General features: G+C 46.1%; 1 protein-coding gene across 4 annotated transcripts in view; it reads right to left on the reverse strand.

The window, feature by feature from the left end:
- The window catches only part of TPCN2 (two pore segment channel 2), a 675,604-nt gene that overhangs the window by 277,779 nt on the left and 377,684 nt on the right, over positions 1-20,141 (reverse strand). For all 4 annotated transcript variants that reach the window (XM_069623451.1, XM_069623453.1, XM_069623452.1 and 1 more), the window contains exon 12: positions 7,715-7,796. In XM_069623451.1, coding sequence (XP_069479552.1) covers positions 7,715-7,796 — 82 coding nt within the window. The remainder of the gene's footprint in view (positions 1-7,714; positions 7,797-20,141) is intronic.

Genomic DNA, 20,141 nt, shown 5'->3' on the forward strand with positions numbered 1-20,141 from the left:
CATTTTCTATAAATGCCCTAGTCTTGAGGTGGATCCAGAAAGGTAATTGCAAGATGTTGTAACTGGATCTTGGATAGCACAGTGTATCCCATTTCTGCAGCCTCTTAGCATGTACTTCTGCAAGAAGGGTGGGGTGTTACTGGCAAAAGAGGGAAAGACATGGTGCGACATCTGATGTGTTGGTGAATGCAGATCAGAATCACCCCCTACCTGTATGGCCGCCAGAATCTAAGGGATTTGACTTAGGACATGGAGATTTTGTGTTGCCATGTAAGAGCTAAGAGCCTGAGGTATTGTTACAATAAGTTACGTACAAATGAGATTCAACCTCAGAGCAAGCATAGGTCTTGGGATGTACAGTAGTGAGATAAGAGACAAGAGGAAGAATCTGGTTTGTGTGGTACAGTACTATAGAGTAGAAAAGCTGCTACCGAATGTGTGTTTACAGGTTGGTGTATGGAGTGCAAGGTGCCAGAAGAAGCATGAGGATGATGAATGAGGATTAGGTTAGTGGGTGGGAAGTTGGTTATTTGAGGACGTGTCCGTGGATGCTACGTTCCACAAGTGCATAGTTGGAGAAGCTGCCGGGCACAGCCTTACTGTGTTTGCGTTGAATTGTGGTCATACTATATTGTCTAAATATGGACTGTGGGAGATGATTGTAGTTACACCCACTTTCCATAGGTCGTATTTGAGGCACTGTGTATTAAATTGTGATGCACGTGCAGGTGGCCCTAGAGGGGCTATTCTCACTTGATATTAATTGGATGTGAGAGGAGCTTTATATTTTATTAGGTTTTCATAATGCGCCTATACACAAGGTGTTTCAAGGCGCAACAATACAGGGGTAGGGGGAGAACAGGGATGACAAGAAAGGAAACAAACAGTCCTACTAGGCCTTGTGACATTCGGATTGTGCAAGTGCAGTAAAGAGAAGTGCGGGGAAAGGGGAGGGAGGAAGGAAGTGCTGTGGGATAAGCAAGTGCCAGGGGAGGCAGGTGGACAGAGCCAGAAGAGAGTGCATGGGCAGCAGGTCCATGCACTGAGTTCGAGGAAACGGGACAGGAAGGGCTCAGGGGGCACAGGCTCAGCTAGGATAGTACAGGGGAGGGGCCCAGAAGGCCAAGTGCAGAATGGGGGTCGGGGTTGGGGGTTAGAGGAGATCAAGTGCAGGAGTAGACTGGTCAGGGAGGGCCTGGTTCCCTGTAAGAATCTGAGTGAACCAGGCAGCCTGCCCAGAGGCAGAGTGGGACATTAGTGAGGGAGAGGGAAGGAGGAAGAGAAAGGGAGGGTCTTGAGAAGCTTCCAGAACTTAAGGAGATCCGGCTCATGTCTGAGAGGGGCAGGGAGGCCATGCCAGAGAGAGGCACCTGCGGTGGAGAGGGATCTACCCCTCACCACCCCCCACTCTCTGCTTGGAGAAGCGTCTGATCTGCAGAGAGTTGGAGCTAGAAGACGGAAGGGCTCTAGCAGGGAGGTATTAAGGGAGAGAGAGTTGGATGTAGCAGGGTGCCAGGCCCCAGAAAGCCTTATGGATGATGCAGAGGGTCTTGAACTTGATCCTTGCAGCAACCGGGCGTGAGTGGAGAGATTTTAGGGCTGGATAGATGCGGACCCTGGATTGAGGCCAAGGATAAGTCTCACAATCCTATTCTGGATTAGTTGAAGGGGGCAAAGGGAGGAGTAGGGCAGGTTGAGGAAGAGGCTTTTAAGGTAGTCCAGCCTGGAGAAGAGATGGGTCCCAATGAGAAGAATTTCAGTCTCAATGGCATAACGGCAGAGGTTGTTAGCAGTGCACCATGCCTGAATAGCAGACAGACTGTTAGGAATGAGAGAGGAAGAGGAGGCAGAAGAGGGACGCTTGAGGGAGAGTTGTGGGTTGTCTGAATAGCACACTGGAAGATAGGAGAAAAGGCAGAGATTAAATGGGCTTGGGGGGCAAGGTACATGTTGAAAAGCAAAAGCAAAAAGGTAGAGCCCCGAGAGACTCCACAGGTGGAGAGTGAGATGCAGGAGAGAAAAGGGTCCAGTTGAATTGGGAAAGTCATTTAGAGAGGAAGGAAGTCAGCCAATCCACAGTCAGGTAACACCGAGACAATTTATGAGAGTGGCATTAATGACAGTATCAAATGCACAGCAAAATTCAAGAAGGATGAGAAGACAAGGAGAGTTGGAATTGAGATTAGAGATCAAGTCTTCACGGGTGTTCAGCAGTGCAGTTTCGGTGCCTCTGGCAGTTCTGAAGCTAGACTGGTGGTCAGGAGAAAACCAACAGATTCAGTGTGGTGGATAAGCTGCGAGATGGCAAACTTCTCCAAGAGTTAGCCCAGGAAGGGGGTAATGGAGATAGGGTGGTAGTTAGCCGGACAGGAGTGGTCAGAAAAAGGCTTTTTGAGGAGAGTGTGGACAAGGGAGAGCTTGAGGAGTGAGGGGAAGGAGCCTGTGGCAAAGGAGTGATTGCAGTGATCGCAGAAAACAGCCACGGCTAGAGCAAGGGAGACAATGTTGTCCTCGATAGTTCTGGAGGTGCAGGCGAGCACCTGTTTGGATGAGACTTTCATAGAGCGGACTGGTCTATAAATCTCATCAGGTGATATGGGAGAAAAAGAGGAGAGTAAGAAGGGGGGTCTAGGGGGGGCCAAGGGAGACCTGAGAGCGGGTGAGGGAGAAAAGTGTGGCGTGGATGTCCTGAGTTTTTGTAATGAAGTGGGAGGCCAGTGAAGGGCAGGGAGCCAGTGAAGGGCAGGGGGCCAGGCAAGGCAGGGGGGGCAGGCAAGGCAGGGGGGAAATGTAGACTGCAGTAGGATTAGCAAGACCCTTGTAGATTTTGAAAAGTTCAGCCGTGCTAGTAGCCCCAGAGGTGCAGGTTTGGATATAGTCCCTCTTCTACGAGCAGATGGAGTCTGTATTGCCTTTGGAGCAGGCGGCAAGCCAGTTTGTCAGAGGATGTGCTCGAAGCCTGCCACTTCTGCTCAACTGCTCTGCACTTGCGTTTCAGAGAGGCCAGGTCCGTATCATACCAGTTGTTGCACTTGGAGGCAGGCTTCATGTGGATCCTGACAGGGCCAAGGATGTACAGGGTGTTGGAGATGGAGAGTTGAAGGTTAGTAAGGGCCGAGTTGGAGTGAGAGTCAGAGTCAGTGGAAGGAGTAGAAGTGAAGATGGCAGCAAAAGCAGCAACTGGCACTCGCTTCATCGGTCAAATGACGAAGAAGGAGACTGGCAGTGCGGGCAGGGGCTTAGCCGGGGGACCAAGGAGGTCCAAGTGAGAGAACAGGAGAGTATGATCGGACCAGGAGAGAGGAGTAGTGAGAGGGGTCGACATGGAGATGTCTGCAGAGATAAGAGCATCCAAGGTATGTCTGGCTCAGTGCGTCACAGAGGTTGCTTAAGAGCCCAGAGGCCGCATCAGGGGAGCCCAAGTGAATATTGAAGTAATCCGAGGAGGAGAAGCTTGGAGGTGGAGGCCAGGTGTGAAGAGGTGAGGTCAGCCCACTCAGAGGAAGAGGGAGAGGGAGACCTGGCCAGGGAGCCTGTAGATGGTGGCCAGAATCAGAGAGAGGACAGGACAGACACCAAGCCTGCAGACGAGGCATTCAAAGGAGTAGTAGACATGAGTGGGTATGATAGTAGCAGGGGCCCACTGAGGGAAGATAAGGGCCACTCTGCACCTGGACCGGTTAGGCATGGGCTTAGAGAGGCTGTTGTGGCCCTTCAGGTGGAGAGTGTAAAAAAAACATGACAGAGCTGGCAGTGAACTACGTCTCGTGAGAGCGAGGACATCAAGGTCTTCAAGGAGATGTCAGATGAATGTTTGACGGCAGAGCGAGTTGAGGGTAGATAAGTGCAGCCCGTTGCTACTATTCAACGTCTTCCGAGGAGGGGTACACCCCGTCGCAGGTGGCAGAGGAGTGGCAGAAGGAGGAGTGGCTGGAGAAGGGAGTAATTTGAGAGACGCAAGATGCCCATCAAGAGGAGGAGATTGGGCTGAGACTCTAGACCATGACAGTGCCATTTACGTAGACATTAATGATGGCCCTAAATGACAAGAAGGATGCCAAGAGTACTTCCCAATGGGTGCCACCATTAATGGGAGAGGAAGAGAAAACGGAGAGCACCAAGACCATATGGGGAATCCAAAGGTCCGGTGAGGGGACGACAAAGAGGTTGTCGGTAAAGGTCTGCCTGGAAGTGGCGTTGACATAGGTGTCAGCGATGGGCAGGCATGGATTGGAGACCAGGAGATCCTTCTTGAACTTTTTCCTTCCAGACTTGAAAAGAGGGATAGGATAGGTAATCGAGTAGCAGTTAGAGACAGTAAGGGAGCTGGAGAGCATCATTAACGGAGTGCATGCACAGAAGGAAAAGGGTGGGGAGAAGGGAAGAGGGAGAACTGCAGTGCTAGACACCGAACTACACCACACAGCAATGCAACAATCTACAATCAAGTGTCCAGGAAAGCGAAAAGGCTTAGGTTATATCAAACAGCAGAAAACCAATACACCTAGAAGCAAGGATTCTGGATAGAGGGAAAATCCTAGATAGAGGGAGAAGGCACATTTTCTTTTAACACAACAACAGTGCGAAAAGACACAGATTCGACTTTCCTAGAGAGAGGGAAAACCCAAATAGGCTACCTACGACAAAACACCTAGTGCCAGATATGGATAACGAACAAGTGTGACGTTCAGCAGACTATAAACCTAACTAATAGGAGCAATAAGAGAGGAGGGACAGTTCAATATGGAGCAGTAATAGCTGTTCCCCCTGCCCACACCTTTCTTACCTTGTCAGTCGCTGCTGGTTGACGGCTGCGCTGCATGCTTCAAAGGCGAACACAGGCTGGTGCTGCTTCAGTGGAGGTGCCCTTTGCCTCAGGGCCTTTAGCCACAGGGGCTGCCTTACAGTGTTGAAAAAAATGGAACCAGGGCCAATCACGGGTCAGGGAGAAGGGAACAAGGAAGTGGGGCTGAGGCTAGTTGAAGGCCTGCACACGCTGCACGCGGCGGCTTTACAAGGGAGGAATTAAACTAATTTAAGGCCACAACAAGGTAGCTGGCTATAAGAGTGTGGATGGAAGGGAACGCGTCTTCTTTCCCCATGAGGATGGCCGCAGAAGAAGAAAGCGTGCCGATCCTCTGCAAAACAGGTGAATCAACCCAGGGGAGAACCAGGGCCATGTGTCGGGGGCAGGCAAGGATGAGGGGAGTAAGAAAGGGGGGCACAGGCTAGTTGAGTCCTGCATTGATCTCTAGCGATTGACCTCTTGCTGATATAGGACAAGATATGGGATATTGCCATTGCTTGAGATTGTGTGTGCTGCAGTTGGTCCATGCTTATTCCTCAATGCTTTAAGTGATTGATTGCGAGATTAGCAGAGTTACCAGTTGTCTAACTGGAGTGAGTCCTAGTGCTGGAATATCTAGCTGAGAGAAGGTAACCTAGATGCATCCTGCAGTGTGCTGTAGGTCTAGTTGTGTAGGCATCAGAACAGTATTCGTGCTTTTATTATTTTTTACATAAGGAGATCTGCAGTTCCTGGGCTCGATTGGTGGCGTCTTGTGAGACATTTGGCTCCTTTTGCACAACCTACAGGTGGGCTGTCCAAGCTGAGGAATCTCATCTTGGGCATGGGGTGGTGTGTGACATCGACCACCCAATTGACTCCTGATCTGTTCAGTGTTGTACTCCTTTTTGAAATCAGAATTTGTTTTTCATCATGGTGTGCTTTTTTATCTTATCTGGCACAACATGCATCGTTGCTCTTACATCAGGATTTCATATAGACTTCAAGATTGAGCAATATTGAAGGAACATAAGGCTCAAGATCCAAGTTACCCATTCCACTGCTTCATAAATTGGCAGACATAGTCCATCTAAAACTCAGTCTTCTCTCTTCGAATTGGTCTACATTATAGGCACAGCTAAAACAGCTGGGAAAAGTTTGAAGGGCTTGAAAGGGTTTTGTGAAATGGCCATTTGTTTTAGATAATGTGGAATCAGTCGCACAGAAGGGGAGAATAGCAGAGCACATGTGTAACGCCCGGACCAAAAAAAGAAATGTCAGGGGGTGGGGAGGTTGACAGTGCACATATCTATGTCTGGTGTGTGTGTGGTGGGGGAGGGGCTTGGAGGTACAGTACCCGGGGTCGATTTTATTCAGAATGGTTCATTCTGAGGTGAAGGATGTATCTGAACGCTAAATTCCACCTGCTCTGGAAATGGCCGAATGTTTATGTGAATTGAACATGAAGAGGTATGGAAGTGAGAGCCGAATATGTAGAATGTCGGGGTGGGGTGGGGTTTAATGGGCTGTCTAGTGATAAATGTTGAGAGGAATCTGGCTTTCTGGCTCCTGCTTCAGTTGGTCACGGACTACCTGCTGCCTTATTCATACAGGGGGCTAGAAATTAAGATTGAATAAACAGGAGCTAAAAGCAGCTCCTGGGTATTCAGCATTAAACTGTGACCAGGAGCTACCACTGAGGAACGAAGAGCTAGTACATAGCCGTCTGCAAATCTAACTTCCACATCAGATGAGAACATATCATTTTGTCAATTATCTATGGCCCCTTATGTATTAAATGTTGTATAGATGTGTTGTAATGTTTATAGATTGTCCCAAATGCACCGTTAAATTCACATAGGTGTGTTTGTTTGGCATCAGATGGCCTGTGGAGCCAAAAGTAGCTCCTGGTAGCCCTTGATGTGAAGCTAACCAGACTCTTCTGTTTTTACCTTATAGCTCCCAGCTCCCCACAGTTCTGAACGCTGTATACATGTTTTTCTGGGGTCACCATGCAGGCCACATCAGAGCTTCCGCAATGGAGTGAGAAGGGAGAGGCACCGCATAGGTCCACACAGGCAACTCAAGGTCTATCCATTATCCACATACTAACACTCCTCACACCCCTGATTGGTCCCTTGCAAAGGACTTCTAATGACCGAGAGACGCTTGAAGACACTGAAACATGTGCTTAGTCAGAATTTTAAAAGCATATTGACTTCAGTGGGTAAAACACAGCTGTGGCGCCGGATATGCACCCAAATATATTTTTACTCGCCATAGCATTCATATGAATGCTAGAGCATTACTACCCTTAGCATAAAGTACTATCCCAGCACATGTCCCTCCTCCAAGTCCTCACCATCTGCACCCTTGAAGGAATATATTGATAAGGCTGCTTGTACATAAATGACGTGTGTAAATATAGCATCCATCTGTATACCCTCCGCTCCGTCCCCTCTCTGCCTTTATCATCCCCATTTCCTGTTCCACCTTCGCTTCAAATACTACAGTACATTCACAAACTGCTAAAATCTCCTATAAGGCACCCTGGCCCGACGGCTCTGATCACTGCCGTCTTTGTTTCTCGCATATACGTGTTAGTGTTACTCATCAAACCACCATGCTTTTGACAATGAACTACAATATACATTTGCTTGGCATCTTCAGCTTAGCTGAAAAGTTGGCGGTCCACATTGAAAAACTTAAAAATCTGGCAATTAATGAGACAAATGTTGGTTCATCGTCTGAATAGTATGGAACGTGTGTTGTAGTGCTATAAATAAAACAATACACATTTCTAAAGAGGGGAAACTAATTGTAATACATCCCTCTCAGAGCCAGCAGGTGTCGCTATCTTACAATTAAAGCAGAGGAGTGCTGGTGTGGGTATTGCCAGAAAATTAGAAAACCATAACTGAAGTGTACCTGAATAATGGCAAGCTTGCAGAACGAGTCCATTTTCACTTTCTCCAAGACCTTTAAGAAAGTCTCACTCCGGACACACCCCCTGGCAATACAACATGGAAGAGAAACAAAAATATGAATTTAAGGCAAGAAGTACTTCCAAACTATTTATTAACATATGCGGGTGCATAGCTCATGGGTTTTGAAGCTCACCTCAGAGATGGGTGTCATTCTGAACTGTGCAAGTTCAACCCCGGCAGGACCTACTCAGCCGGCCCCTTATCCTTTTGAGGTCGATACATTGAGAACCATGAAATTCGGTGTTAACAGCTTTTGTAACAGTTCTAATTTTTCTTTTATAACGCGCTTAATACCGGGGAAGGGTTCTTAGTGCGAGGCCGGGATTCGGACCTGTGTTGCTAGGCGTTGGCCTGCTTCCAAGACAAACGCGTTGCCCCCTAGCTATCCTCTCGGGCACAGTTCATAGAAGCACGATAAATCCGACATGAAGCACTATATAAAAACGTATTAGTAACAGATAATTCATATTTGCAACTGAAAAAAATATATACAACCACTGCCTGCTTCGACATGAATCCTAACTGTGTAAACAAAATGTATGGAATTACATGATTAAAATGATTTCCGCAAACACCTGCACACTATTATTTTAGAGAAAACCTCGAAAAGATCCCCACACAATCTACTAATGCACCGAGTTTTGTGAGGAGCATGAGCAATGTCTTCCATGTACGTTGGGGTGCCCTTGTAGTGTTATTTTAGGTGTAAAGGACGTAGCAATAGTCGGACTGGGGCAGAGCGTCTGACCAATCAAGTGTCATTCGCTCAGCCATATGTGCGCACCCCTCTGTTGCCCATTTTTTTTTCTTCAAGCCCCCACGTCCCTTTCCCATCCCTGCTCCCTCAAACCCCATGCCCCCAGAAATCCTGCCTGCACCCCAGCACCCAGGCCACCATACCAGACTTAGCGGGTAGCCTCCGCCAGCCTTCGGTCCTGCGTCATCTCAGTGCTGGCCAGCCTGGCCATGGAAATAATGAAGATCCCTTTGCTCCTTCTATGTCGACCATTATTTTCTATTTTACGTACAAAACGTGTGGACCCATTGTGCACCCCCCCCCGCCCCCAAAACACACATACTGTAAAAAAAGATATTCACACACCGGATGGTACCCCGGGATGCAAATGGTGAACAGCTCCACATTCGGGTGTGGCTAGAGTCGTAACTGACCTAAAATCTATGCATTCCATGCAGGAGATGCTAGTCTAGTCCTGGTTTTAACTTTGCATTCTGGGACTCTGTCATGATTCAAAGTTAAAACCAGGGCTGTATGGCATCGTACACTCAGTCTAGTATTTGCCGGGGACGCAACTTGGTAGCGAGCACGGGAAAACGGAAGTGACAGGATAGGGAAGGGAGTTGTACCACAGGAAGCGATACATACATTCGAAGTTTATATGCTCCTGTGGCCACGTCCTTTATCAACCAAGGCGTCAGACCCGGTGCAAGACGTAGATAAGGCCGCTGGAGACGATACGCACATACCGCAGGGAGTGGCCGTGAGTGAGGAGGCGGTGTGGATATGGGTTTCCACCTGAAGGCACATACCCAGTGCTAAGTCAATTTTGCTGGGCATGTGGAGGAGAGAACCACTGGCCCAGGAATGCACAAGGAAAGTACCACTTAAACAGCAATAGCGGTTCCTCCGCAGTTGCACAATAACATGGGAAACGGAGATGGGGACGGCGAGAAGAGGAATCGAGGGAGGAGAGAAGAATGAAAGACAGAAGGAAATATCTTACGACGGTGACCCATCCGCTCCAGAGATCCAGACGACACGTCAGGTACTTGGTGGAACAATTGGCTTCGGAGAGCGAGGCCAGCTCCTCAGAAGGTAACCAGAAGTGGGAAGGGAACTTGTACACGATGGGAAATAAGCAAACTACAGAACAGGGCCCTACATTACTTATGCAAATAAATGACTTACAGACAGAATTTCTGGTGGACAGAGAGGCGACTAAATGTCTTAAGTGAACAGGTATACAAAACCATACCACGAACACCCATGCTTCGCCCAGCAGAAGTCGACATCTACCCATATGGATCAAAAACCCTGCTGCCGTACATATGAGTCTTCAAAGTGACATGCCGGTATAAGACACTAGAAAAGAAACTCCCAGTATGCATGCTCACGACGGCAAACGAGAGAGAGTGCATTCTAAGTTTCAAAAATGGGTTTGATTTATGATTCACATACTCTACAGACTAATGGTCAACACGCATATAGATGTTAAGGAGAATATTACTTTCTGTGACCATTCCCTTTAACCTTAGCGACCCCCAGCTCTTTTGCTGGATTCAGGGCTTTTTAATTTTTTCTCCCGAGTGAGTGGGACCTTTTTCTCACTCACTCATGTGTTTTCCTGACTATGATCTTCTATGTTTCTTACTGTTTTATGGAGTGTAGTAAACTCCACAGACATATGCTTTTGCATTGCGACACACAGCACCTTTTGTGCAGTGCAACTGGGAAGTCCATTGGACTTCTCTTAATGTTGAACTACATTTTCTTGGGTGAACTACTGTTCCCAGACTAGTAGGATGAGCCCTGTTTTACTTACTTTTACTTTATGGGTCCAGCACACACCACCCTTTGTGGAGTGCTGGAGGGTTACATAGTAATTCCTTTAACCCATTCCTTGTGTAACATTTTGTTAAACTAACTCACTTGAATGGCTGGTGGCAGTGGTTTCTTGGTTACTACCTAGTGACATGTTTATGCAGGCTGATACCTCAGCTACAGTGCTGCACACAAGCGTGACAATTTTCCCAAAATGGCGCGGTCTTCTTTTTTCGACATTTGTTAGTTTCTTCTAGGCTTTTACTCTGTTTGCATCAGGTTTGAGTCCTTTGTGTAGTTTGCCTTTGGCTCGCCCAGGCTCCAGTGTGTCTGTAAAGGCAGGAAGTGAGGGAGGGTCCCAAAACTTCCATGTCCTTTGTCTCTAGGTGTGCCCGAGTGAAACCAGTTCCAATTTGCCGGACAGCCACCCTGCTGTGTGATTGACAGCCTAGAACTGTGAATGAAAGGGAACTTGCATAAAAAGCGAGGTTTTTGGGACTAAGGAGAGTCGACCACTGGAGGACCGCCTTGAAACACTTGTGTATAGGTGCGTTATAAATGCCATATCATATCAAAAGCAGAAGACGAGAGAAGACACTAGCAGCACCGTCCTGGACCACAAAGTTCCTGGTGAAGTCCTGCAGCTGTGCTGACCCTGTTTTCGAATCGACAGGGAAGACTCGTAAAGGAATACTTCCTCCCATAGGCTGATGAGACCAACTAGCCTCGAGAGAAACTCTTTTGGCGCAACCACTGACTTGCTAAGACTTTCCAAGGCTGCAGAAGCCCAATACCCGGGGTACCTTGACCACTTGTGAGTGCATGGTCTTCCGAAGTCCGAATCTGGTCAGATCTTCGTGGGCATCCAGAGGACCCTACAGAAGCACGAAATCCGCATCCAGTGTCCCCCTTACCAGAATCCAGGACCAAGGGATCAAGGAAATTCTAACCAGAGCTTTTCGTTCTTCATTGGCACTGGGAAAAAGGCGCCAAAACCTCAAAGAGCTGCTGAATCGACAGAAAGCCATTGCTGCCAAGTCCCTCTCTCTCGAGGGCTGCCGCACAAGCCCAGCAGACGTTCTCCCTTTCGTCACCACGACCGAGGACCAGGAACAAGGGTCTACTACATTGCATCATGAAGGAAACCGGCTGGAACACTTTGTTCATGTTCATGGTACTGTGGGGCTTGGGATATTTTATTCTTTTGCCATTTGGGGTGCTCACCATCTTTAGGAGTACGATTTAACCCTACACCAAGTTCACCTCAACTCACCTGCATTGGCCTTACAGCTTGTGCTTTCCAAAGCTGACTCCTCTTGAGTTGCTGTGATTTCTCTTTTGAACAGTGACTATTTGAGAAAAAATGTCTAAGAAGAGCATTAGAACTTTGACTTTGTCCATTTACTTTGGCAGTGCTTGTTCCGTCAAGGGATTTAAATGTTGAACACTTTAATGCTGGGATAATTGACTGCCTACATCCCTCTGGGATAATCCAACCGTTCTCATCACTTATCAGTCTGTTCTGATCAAACCCTAACCTTTCCTACCTTGACAAACTCAATATTGCAAAGGTGATACTATATAAATAATATACTGACCTCAAATGACGTCACCTCCGGGTACTGGAACATGTTTAACATATGAATGAATTACCCGCTTTATTGTTCACTTTTTTAATTGAATTCTAATTTGGGATTAATGTTACAACTAATTATTTTTTTTTTAAGAATGCTTTGAATATCGTTATGTATAAATAATTAATGTATTATATAACTTTAAGTGTGTAAGTCCGGAGTACACAGCTGGCTTTGCTGGAAGGCGGATGTAATTTGCAAGTCTTCTGTGGTGGGCCGGATTGTCTAAAGGGGTGGTAGTGCCTGGTTTTTACGCCAGAAAAATGTCAAAGTGAAGTGAGAGAATAGTTGCAATCGGAAATGTACTGACTTTCTAATTCTATTTCTTAATGTTCTGAATAAATACCATAATATTTCAATGGAATATAAGGAAAACATTATTGTTTGTTAAAGGAAAAGACTAGAGGCCAAGGATGCAGACAAAATAACCCCAAGCCAGAAGTGTACTGTTTGCCGAACTGTGATTGTGCTTTATTTTGAAAGGCCTTATATAAAGAAAAAATGACACTGCCGTTTCACTTATGCCCAAACCCTTTTCCATATCAACTGTGATGTAGTATCATTACTACAATATCAAAAATCAAATACTATCAGCTGAAGAAAAAACACTATGTTGAATTTCAGATGCTGTCCCCATTAAACGTAAATACTGTGGGCTTTAGAAGATTTTAAACATGTTTAAGAAAAAGCCACTGCGGTTTTAGAAGTTGGAAATATTCTTAAGTCATGTCTGCAACTTTTCGCCATTCACTTTTTGTCCAAAATGTAAGGCCCTTATTTATTTTTCACAGTACAAATTAAGCAATGGCTATATATAATTATTTCACTTGGTTTGGTGAATTTGTTCTCTTGAATAAACAAGGATGATGGTGTGTCGGCCTCTCATTTCTGTATTGCTGCGTTTCGTTTTACATAGGAAATGACTGGAAAAGGGTGCACTTTATTTTTGAACTCTCTGGCCTAGGGGGCCATAAATCAAGATGCCCGCAGGCCTTATGAGGTTTACCGTCAGTCTAAGTGTTTAATTGGATACTTGTATTTACTGGTTTCATTGCACCGCTCTACAGCTCACATTACCCATCTTAAGATGAGCCTGGCTGCTCAGTCACACAACCAACTTGCAAAGTACAGGCCTATATTAAAATGTGCGTTACCTAATGCCAACATATAAGTCTTGTGTAGTCCCACACCAGTTGGACTGCACTAACTCTTGCCTAATAATAGACACAGTGGATAATATACATCAACTGTTCCAGATGTTGTTCAAGGCCATAGGGAAGCTAAAAAACAGACAAATCTGACTACAGATTGACGAAAGTGTCCCACCAGTGGCCCAACACTATATATGAATCCCCAGAGATGAGCATAAGTTATTGGAACAAGATATAATAGAACCAGCTGCAGGACCCACACCATGGATAACCCCCATTCTGCCAGTGCCAAAGAAAGGATCAGAGGCCATAAGATTGTGTATGGACAGCAGGAGGCCGAACTAAGCAATATAACGAGAACGACATCAAGTCCCTCGCATCAACAATCTGATACATTTGCTTAACAGGACCAAAGTATTCTCAAAACATGACCTCTACAAAAAGGTCACCACCAGTTGGTACGGAGCCCTGAATGTCGCTATATCACTTCATTCGTGAAGCACCTTTGTCTTTATAGAGGCTAAGCTTTGGTGCGTCTTCAGCAGTGGAAATATTGCAAGCCAAAATACACAATGTGCTAAAACACATCCTGAATTGCATTAACGGTAGCAACAATATTTTAACCTTTGGCACCAGTGTGCAAAAGCATGAGGACACGCTGTCTAGGGTATGCAAGGCACTAGAGGCTGAGAACCTCACCCTCAACATGGACAAGTGAGTTCAGAAAAGGAGCTCTACGATTCTTCTGACACATTTTCAGAGAAAGGGATGACACCGGACCCTGGAAAAAATGGCTGCATTAAATAGGACTCCAACTAATGTATCGGAACTCAGGTCCTTCCTGGGGCTTGCAAACTATCGCGCAAAATGAATTAATGAATTCGCCACCATTAGTGAACCCCTGAGGGCACTTACCAAGAAACGCGCCGTTTCACTGGTCCCTGGTTCATTTGTTCCTGTATGGAAAACCATTTACAATAATAACCGACAACTAAGCCCTAATATTTCTCTACGGAAATCATCAGGCAAAGAATGCACCATGCATAGCACAATGGGGCCACCAGCTACAGGATGCCTTTGACATCATTCACAGACCGGGGAAAGAAGAAAATTCGGCCTATTTCTTATCCCCAACACCCAAGGGAGCAGATACACCTGTACCATTGGTGGCTGAGAGGTACATCAGATACTTAGTGCAGCAAGCAGTTCCCATGGGCTTGATCCACTGAAAATTGTACAAGAGTCAGAAAAAGACACTGCCATCCAGACTGGGAAGGAAGGGATTCGCGTTGGCAAATGGAACAGGGCCAAAGAAAAAGGAAGACCAGAATCGGCAGAGGTGCAGCAGGATGTTGGCAGCTGTCTGTTGGTCAGGGAGGAATTTGCGGTATCTGACGAGGAATTACTGCTCAAGGGAAAAGAGCTGGTCATACCTACGGCCCTACGATGACGGGTGCTGGAACTGGTACATGAGGGGCACAGAGGCATTGTGTCAACCAAGAGTATGTTGTGGCAGAAAATATTGTTTCCAAGGTTAGATGCCCAGGTGGAGGAACTACTCACCGACTGTCCCACATGTTGCCTCATCACGCCAGCAAAACACCCTGAGCCTTTACAAATGACATACTTTCTGGAAAGAGTGTGGGAGGAGGTTGCCATCGAATTCTTTGGGTCTATAGAAGGGGGAAATACATGGTAGCAGCTATGGATAAATATTCACGATTCTGGGAAGCACAGATAGTGACAGCCCCTCATGTCATACCAGCGCTGGACAGACTATTCGCTGCATATGGTATCCCAGTCATCGGCCAACGGACCCCATTTACAGATCAGGACTTCAGGGCTTTCGCAAAATACATGGGTTTCAGACACAGGAAGGTCACTCCATTGTGGCCCGTGCAAATAGGACAATTGAGAGATTTATGTCAAACCTTAAAAGAGCTTTGCAAATAGCCCATCTCACATGGCAGCCATATAAACAAGTGCTTTATCAGCTCTTGAGGGACTGCAGAAACACGCCACACAGCACCAAGCGGAAATGCCCTGCGGAGGTGATGTTTGTGTGAATCATACATACACGGATAACACACCTCCCGGGGGCCGCACAGAAATATCAAGATGACACCATGAGGGCCCAGGATGGGGTTGTGCAAGATGAAACAAAATGCTGACATCAAGCGAGGAGCAAAGGAGTCCCTTCTGGATGTAGGGGACATGGTAGTGGTTAAGCAACCACAAACACACAAGCACACAGCCAGCTTCAATGAGGATCCTCTAATAATAACACATATGAAAAGGGACCATGATAACCGCTGAAGGGGATCAGCGCCACATAACAAGGAACTCCTCGCACTTCAGGATGCTGCAGAGCAGGAGGAGGAACAGATCAGAAGAGGAGGACATATACCAGTCTAATGCATCATATCGTGGAGATGGGGAGGAGTCAGGATGGGATGCCAGGAGCGACTGAGCAAACAGCCATGAGGGAGCAGCAAGAGCCGAGGTCGGAGACCACAAAAGAGCCAGGAACAGACAGAGGCGGCTCATTGAAGAAATGCAGTAACCGTCATGAACTTGGGTGAGGGTGGAAGGAAAATTTGGAGTTGATTCCTAGTCAATATTGGTAACAGAGGAAAACAGGGAAGAAGTAAACCCAGGCGAGGGTTGGAAATCAGTAGTAGAAACTGAGGACAGAAAGGGGGAAAACAACTGAGGCGTGGAGTTAAAGAGGGAAATAGGAACACTACAAAAGAAGGAAATAAAACTTGAAGTGGAGTTGAAGGATGAAATATTAGAAGGTGGGCGAGAGAAGGTAATACCTTTAGTGGAGTGGGAGGCACTGACAAAAGGCCAAAGTAGTAGTAAGGAGACATTGAGAAATCAGCAGGAGGAGGGCGTAGACAAAAGTGAGGAAACGGAGTGATGCAACTTCAGGTGATTCGATTGAAGATGATTTAAGGGTTGATGAATTTTGGAAGAGGAAAAATAGAACCATTAAGAAAACGGGTCACGTGCTTAGTACAATACTGAAAAGAGAGGCAAGAAGCCAGAGACCAACGATTTATTAAGAAGTAGGAGGTTCCAGAGGGCCACAACAGGCCCCAGGTAGGTTTACTAGGCATGTGGGCGGGTCCAGCGGGGATCAGGGAGCCTATTGACAGTACAGAGAGGTGGTGGAAAGAATCAAAGCAAGTAAGAATGTTAGTACAGAGTTGTGCCTCTCTACTTGCTGACCCCAACAAGATCCCTAAATCACCCACAAAGATCCATCCATTGAGGACTGGTTTAAGTCTTGGGGTGCAGGTCCCCGGCCGCCTGAAACTAGGCGGATTTGCAATAGATGGAGGAAGTGAAGTAACTCCTTGGAGACTTTGAAGCAGTGTCGGCAGCTTGAAATATTCAACTCCTATCCTGACACTGGAAAACCATTGCAAGAGACGCTGGACGAAGAAGAGACAGTTAGATTATTTTCATTGGGAAAGATCCCGTTTATATTTCAGTTGGCCCTGCCCTGTACACAGTCCCTAATAAAATGTTTTAACTTTGATCCTCTGGTCTTTGCGTACTTCTTGGTCCAAATGTCCAGTTTCTGACAAGAGGCTCATATTGAGAAGACACCTCAATCTTGTGGCCCATGTTGACAAAAATATTAGTGCAGTCCTTAAACAGAAACCCCACTAGCGACACTGTACATTTCTGGGTACATTTCATGCATGTCTAATCAATATCCAAACAGCACAATGAAACCCCCGTATCTTTCATGCCAAGGGGTGCTTTTTCAATACAATGTAATCTTGTGTTAGAATGTATTACTGAGGTGAATATATTCAGTAAAAAAAGAAACTTAAAAAAAGGTTTAACCAGTGTGATAGCATGGGTATTCTTGCAACTGCACACATCATGAAAGCCTTTGGGTACACATTAATTCACCTGAGGTGGCTTCTATTACTTGGTAGACACCTCACATTGCAAAGATAACCCATCAGTGAAGGAAATCATTTTTGCATTGCATGGATCGGCTTCTTGTTGTAGAACTATTTGGTCTCATATTGGTTCAGGTAAAATAATTTGTCGGCAAGTTCTTTCTTCAGACTTGAACCAGCAGTAATGGTGCCCCTGGAAAGATCTCCCTTCGTTTACAGCTGAGCAAGGATTACAGTCACATCAGAAGAACTTCCCTCATGCCTTTTACTTATGTTGGAAGTACTCTCATATGTTCTGCTGTGAGAAATATATTGAGGGTGTCTGTTCACACTACCTAGGTAAGACAGTGCAGTGTTCATGGGCTGAAATGTAGCATGTAGAGTGATGACCCCAAAAACTGCAGCTCTCAGCAGTCAATCTGATGTGAATGGGTGATAGCGTACAGGGCAAGGCAGCTTTAGGAGAGCAGCAATTAAAAAGAAAAACTACCATCAGCTGCCCAGCTGCAAGGGAGGTGGAATTCATTGAGAAGGAAAGATGTGTTTGTAATACCTTTCCAATTACCTCAAAACCTCTTGGTGATGAAAGTGCCATTCCAAAATACAAATGAAATTGGTACACCTTGTGGGGCAAGAGCTCACACAAACATCTTTGCATTTGGTCCTGAAAAACAGTCTGTACTAGATCCTCTGACCTTTTAAGTAATTTCAATCTGGGACTGTCCTATAGTCCAAATGTTCTGAGGAAGCTGTGTATAATAAGCTAGCCAAACTGAAAGTAACAAGCTACCCTTACTCACCATAAGTAGGTTGATTAGGCAAATATCCAGAGCATGCAAATAAACACAAACATGAATTAAAATGTGTTGACGTCATTCGAATTGGCAAATCACAGAAATGCAATAGCATGGAAGGATAAGGGGGGCCCGAAGATAAATGGGTACAGGCTCTCAAGAAATGGGCACTGGCTGAAACTATAGCTTGGCACAGAGACAGAAACAGGGAGGAGGGAGGTGAACACATGATATAGCCTGGAATCCATTAACAAAATCACTGTTTTACCCATCAGAGAGAAAGCCCCTTGAGTTTCTGTTCAGAGAGGCTAGTGAGCATAATGTGAGAATTTATTAGAATTTACATTGTGGAGTGGCACATTACTAAGAAACCCAGAGGAAATAGAGGTAGAAATGAGACAGAAAGGAGAGAGGGAAGATATTGGAGACAATTGGAAAGGGGACATTACATGGTATTACCCAAATTGTTTGTTTACAATTGTTCGAATGAACAATTAACCGAATTTAAAGGGTCACAATTGACATATATATATATATATATATATATGATACATTACTCACCGTAATCGTATTTCTGATGCTTGTATCTGCTTAGATTCACATGCTGTGCATAGGCCGACATCTAGTGGAAGCTGCGGAGTATTACAGTTTGTTTTTCGAAACTCGAAAATGGGCGTCGACACAGGGCGTGCCAGTAATACTATCCCTAGTGTGACGTCCACTGTACCCAAGATCCCTCACGCGTCTAGGATCCTCAGATTTTATTTTTTCTGACATGAGGTAGCATGAGGAGTAGCGCGAGTACAGATAACCCAAGCAGATAGACAGAAAGGTAAGACTACAAGCAATCATGCGCCTTCTCTCAGAGGGGAGGAAGGGTGGGTCGCATGTGAATCTAAGCAGATACAAGCATCAGAAATACGATTACGGTGAGTAATGTATCCCTTCTGAGGCTTGTGGAATCTGCTTAGATCACATGCTGTGCATAGATTAGCGAGCAGTACCTGAAGGAGGTGGGATGTGAGAAGGGTCATGAGCAAATAAGTGTCTTAGAACCGCTTGTCCCACTTGTGTATCTGCCTTGGAATGGGTGTCAATGCAGTAATGCTGAGTAAAAGTGTGAATAGAGCTCCAAGTAGCTGCTTTGCAAATGGTGTCAAGGGGTACATTTGCAATGAAAGCCAGAGTGGCCCCAATGCCTCTAGTAGTGTGGGCTCTTGGCGTGAAAGGCAGAGTTCTTTCAGAGAGTGAGTAACACAGCTGGATACAGTTAATAATCCACTTCGAGATGGCACCTTTAGAGACGCGATCCCCCTCTCTGCCTGTAGCTACGGAGACAAACAGTTGATCTGTTTTTCTTAGCGGTCTGGTCTTATTTACATAGTAGAGGACCGCCCTACGCACATCTAGGGTGTGTAGTTTCACCTCAGCCGAGTTTTGCGGGTCCTGGAAGAAAGCTGGAAGCTCGATGGACTGGTTTACATGGAATTTAGATATAAATTTAGGTGAGAACCTAGGGTGTGTGCGTAAAACCAGTTTGTCTTTATGGACAGTAAAGAAGGTATCCTGCACTGACAGAGCCTGAATTTCACTGACCCTTCTTATAGAAGTAATAGCTACTAAGAAGGCCGTTTTATAAGTCAGGTGTTTGAGACTGCTTTTATGCATGGGTTCGAAAGGGGGGCCCATGAGCTTGGCTAGCACCACATTAAGGTCCCACCCTGGTGGTGGGTTTGAAATAGGAGGGTGAAGTCTCTTTACTCCTTCCATGAAGGCTTTAACTACTGGTACTTTCCACCACGAAACCTTGTTATGGGAAGTGATGTAAGCCGACAGGGCTGCCAAGTGTACTTTCAGTGAGTTAAAAACCAATCTTGCATCCAGCAGGTGGAGCATGTATGTAACAATAGTGGAAGGAGTGCAATCAACCGGGTTGATTGATCTACTCTGGCACCAGATAACAAACCTCTTCCACTTGTCAAAGTAACAGTGCCTTGTGTTTGGTTTCCTAGATTCCTTTAGGATGTCCATCCACCTCTGTGGCAATTTGAGATGTCCAAACTCTATGACCTCAGGAGCCATGCTGCCAGGTTCATTGAGTTGGGTTGTTGGTGCACTGTTTGACCTTGGTGCTGGGACAGTAGGTTGTACCAGGCTGGAAGTTTGATGGGCTCGCAACACCGCCATCCTGCGTAGGTGTGGGAACCACGGTTGTCTTGCCCACATGGGAGCAACTAGGACGAGCGTCATCGACTCTCTGTTCATCTTGTTCACCAATTTCCTGATGAGAGGAGTTGGTGGAAAAG

This window comes from Ambystoma mexicanum, chromosome 11, assembly GCF_040938575.1.
Source record: "Ambystoma mexicanum isolate Mex_15411 chromosome 11, UKY_AmexF1_1, whole genome shotgun sequence".
NCBI classification, from domain to species: domain Eukaryota; kingdom Metazoa; phylum Chordata; class Amphibia; order Caudata; family Ambystomatidae; genus Ambystoma; species Ambystoma mexicanum.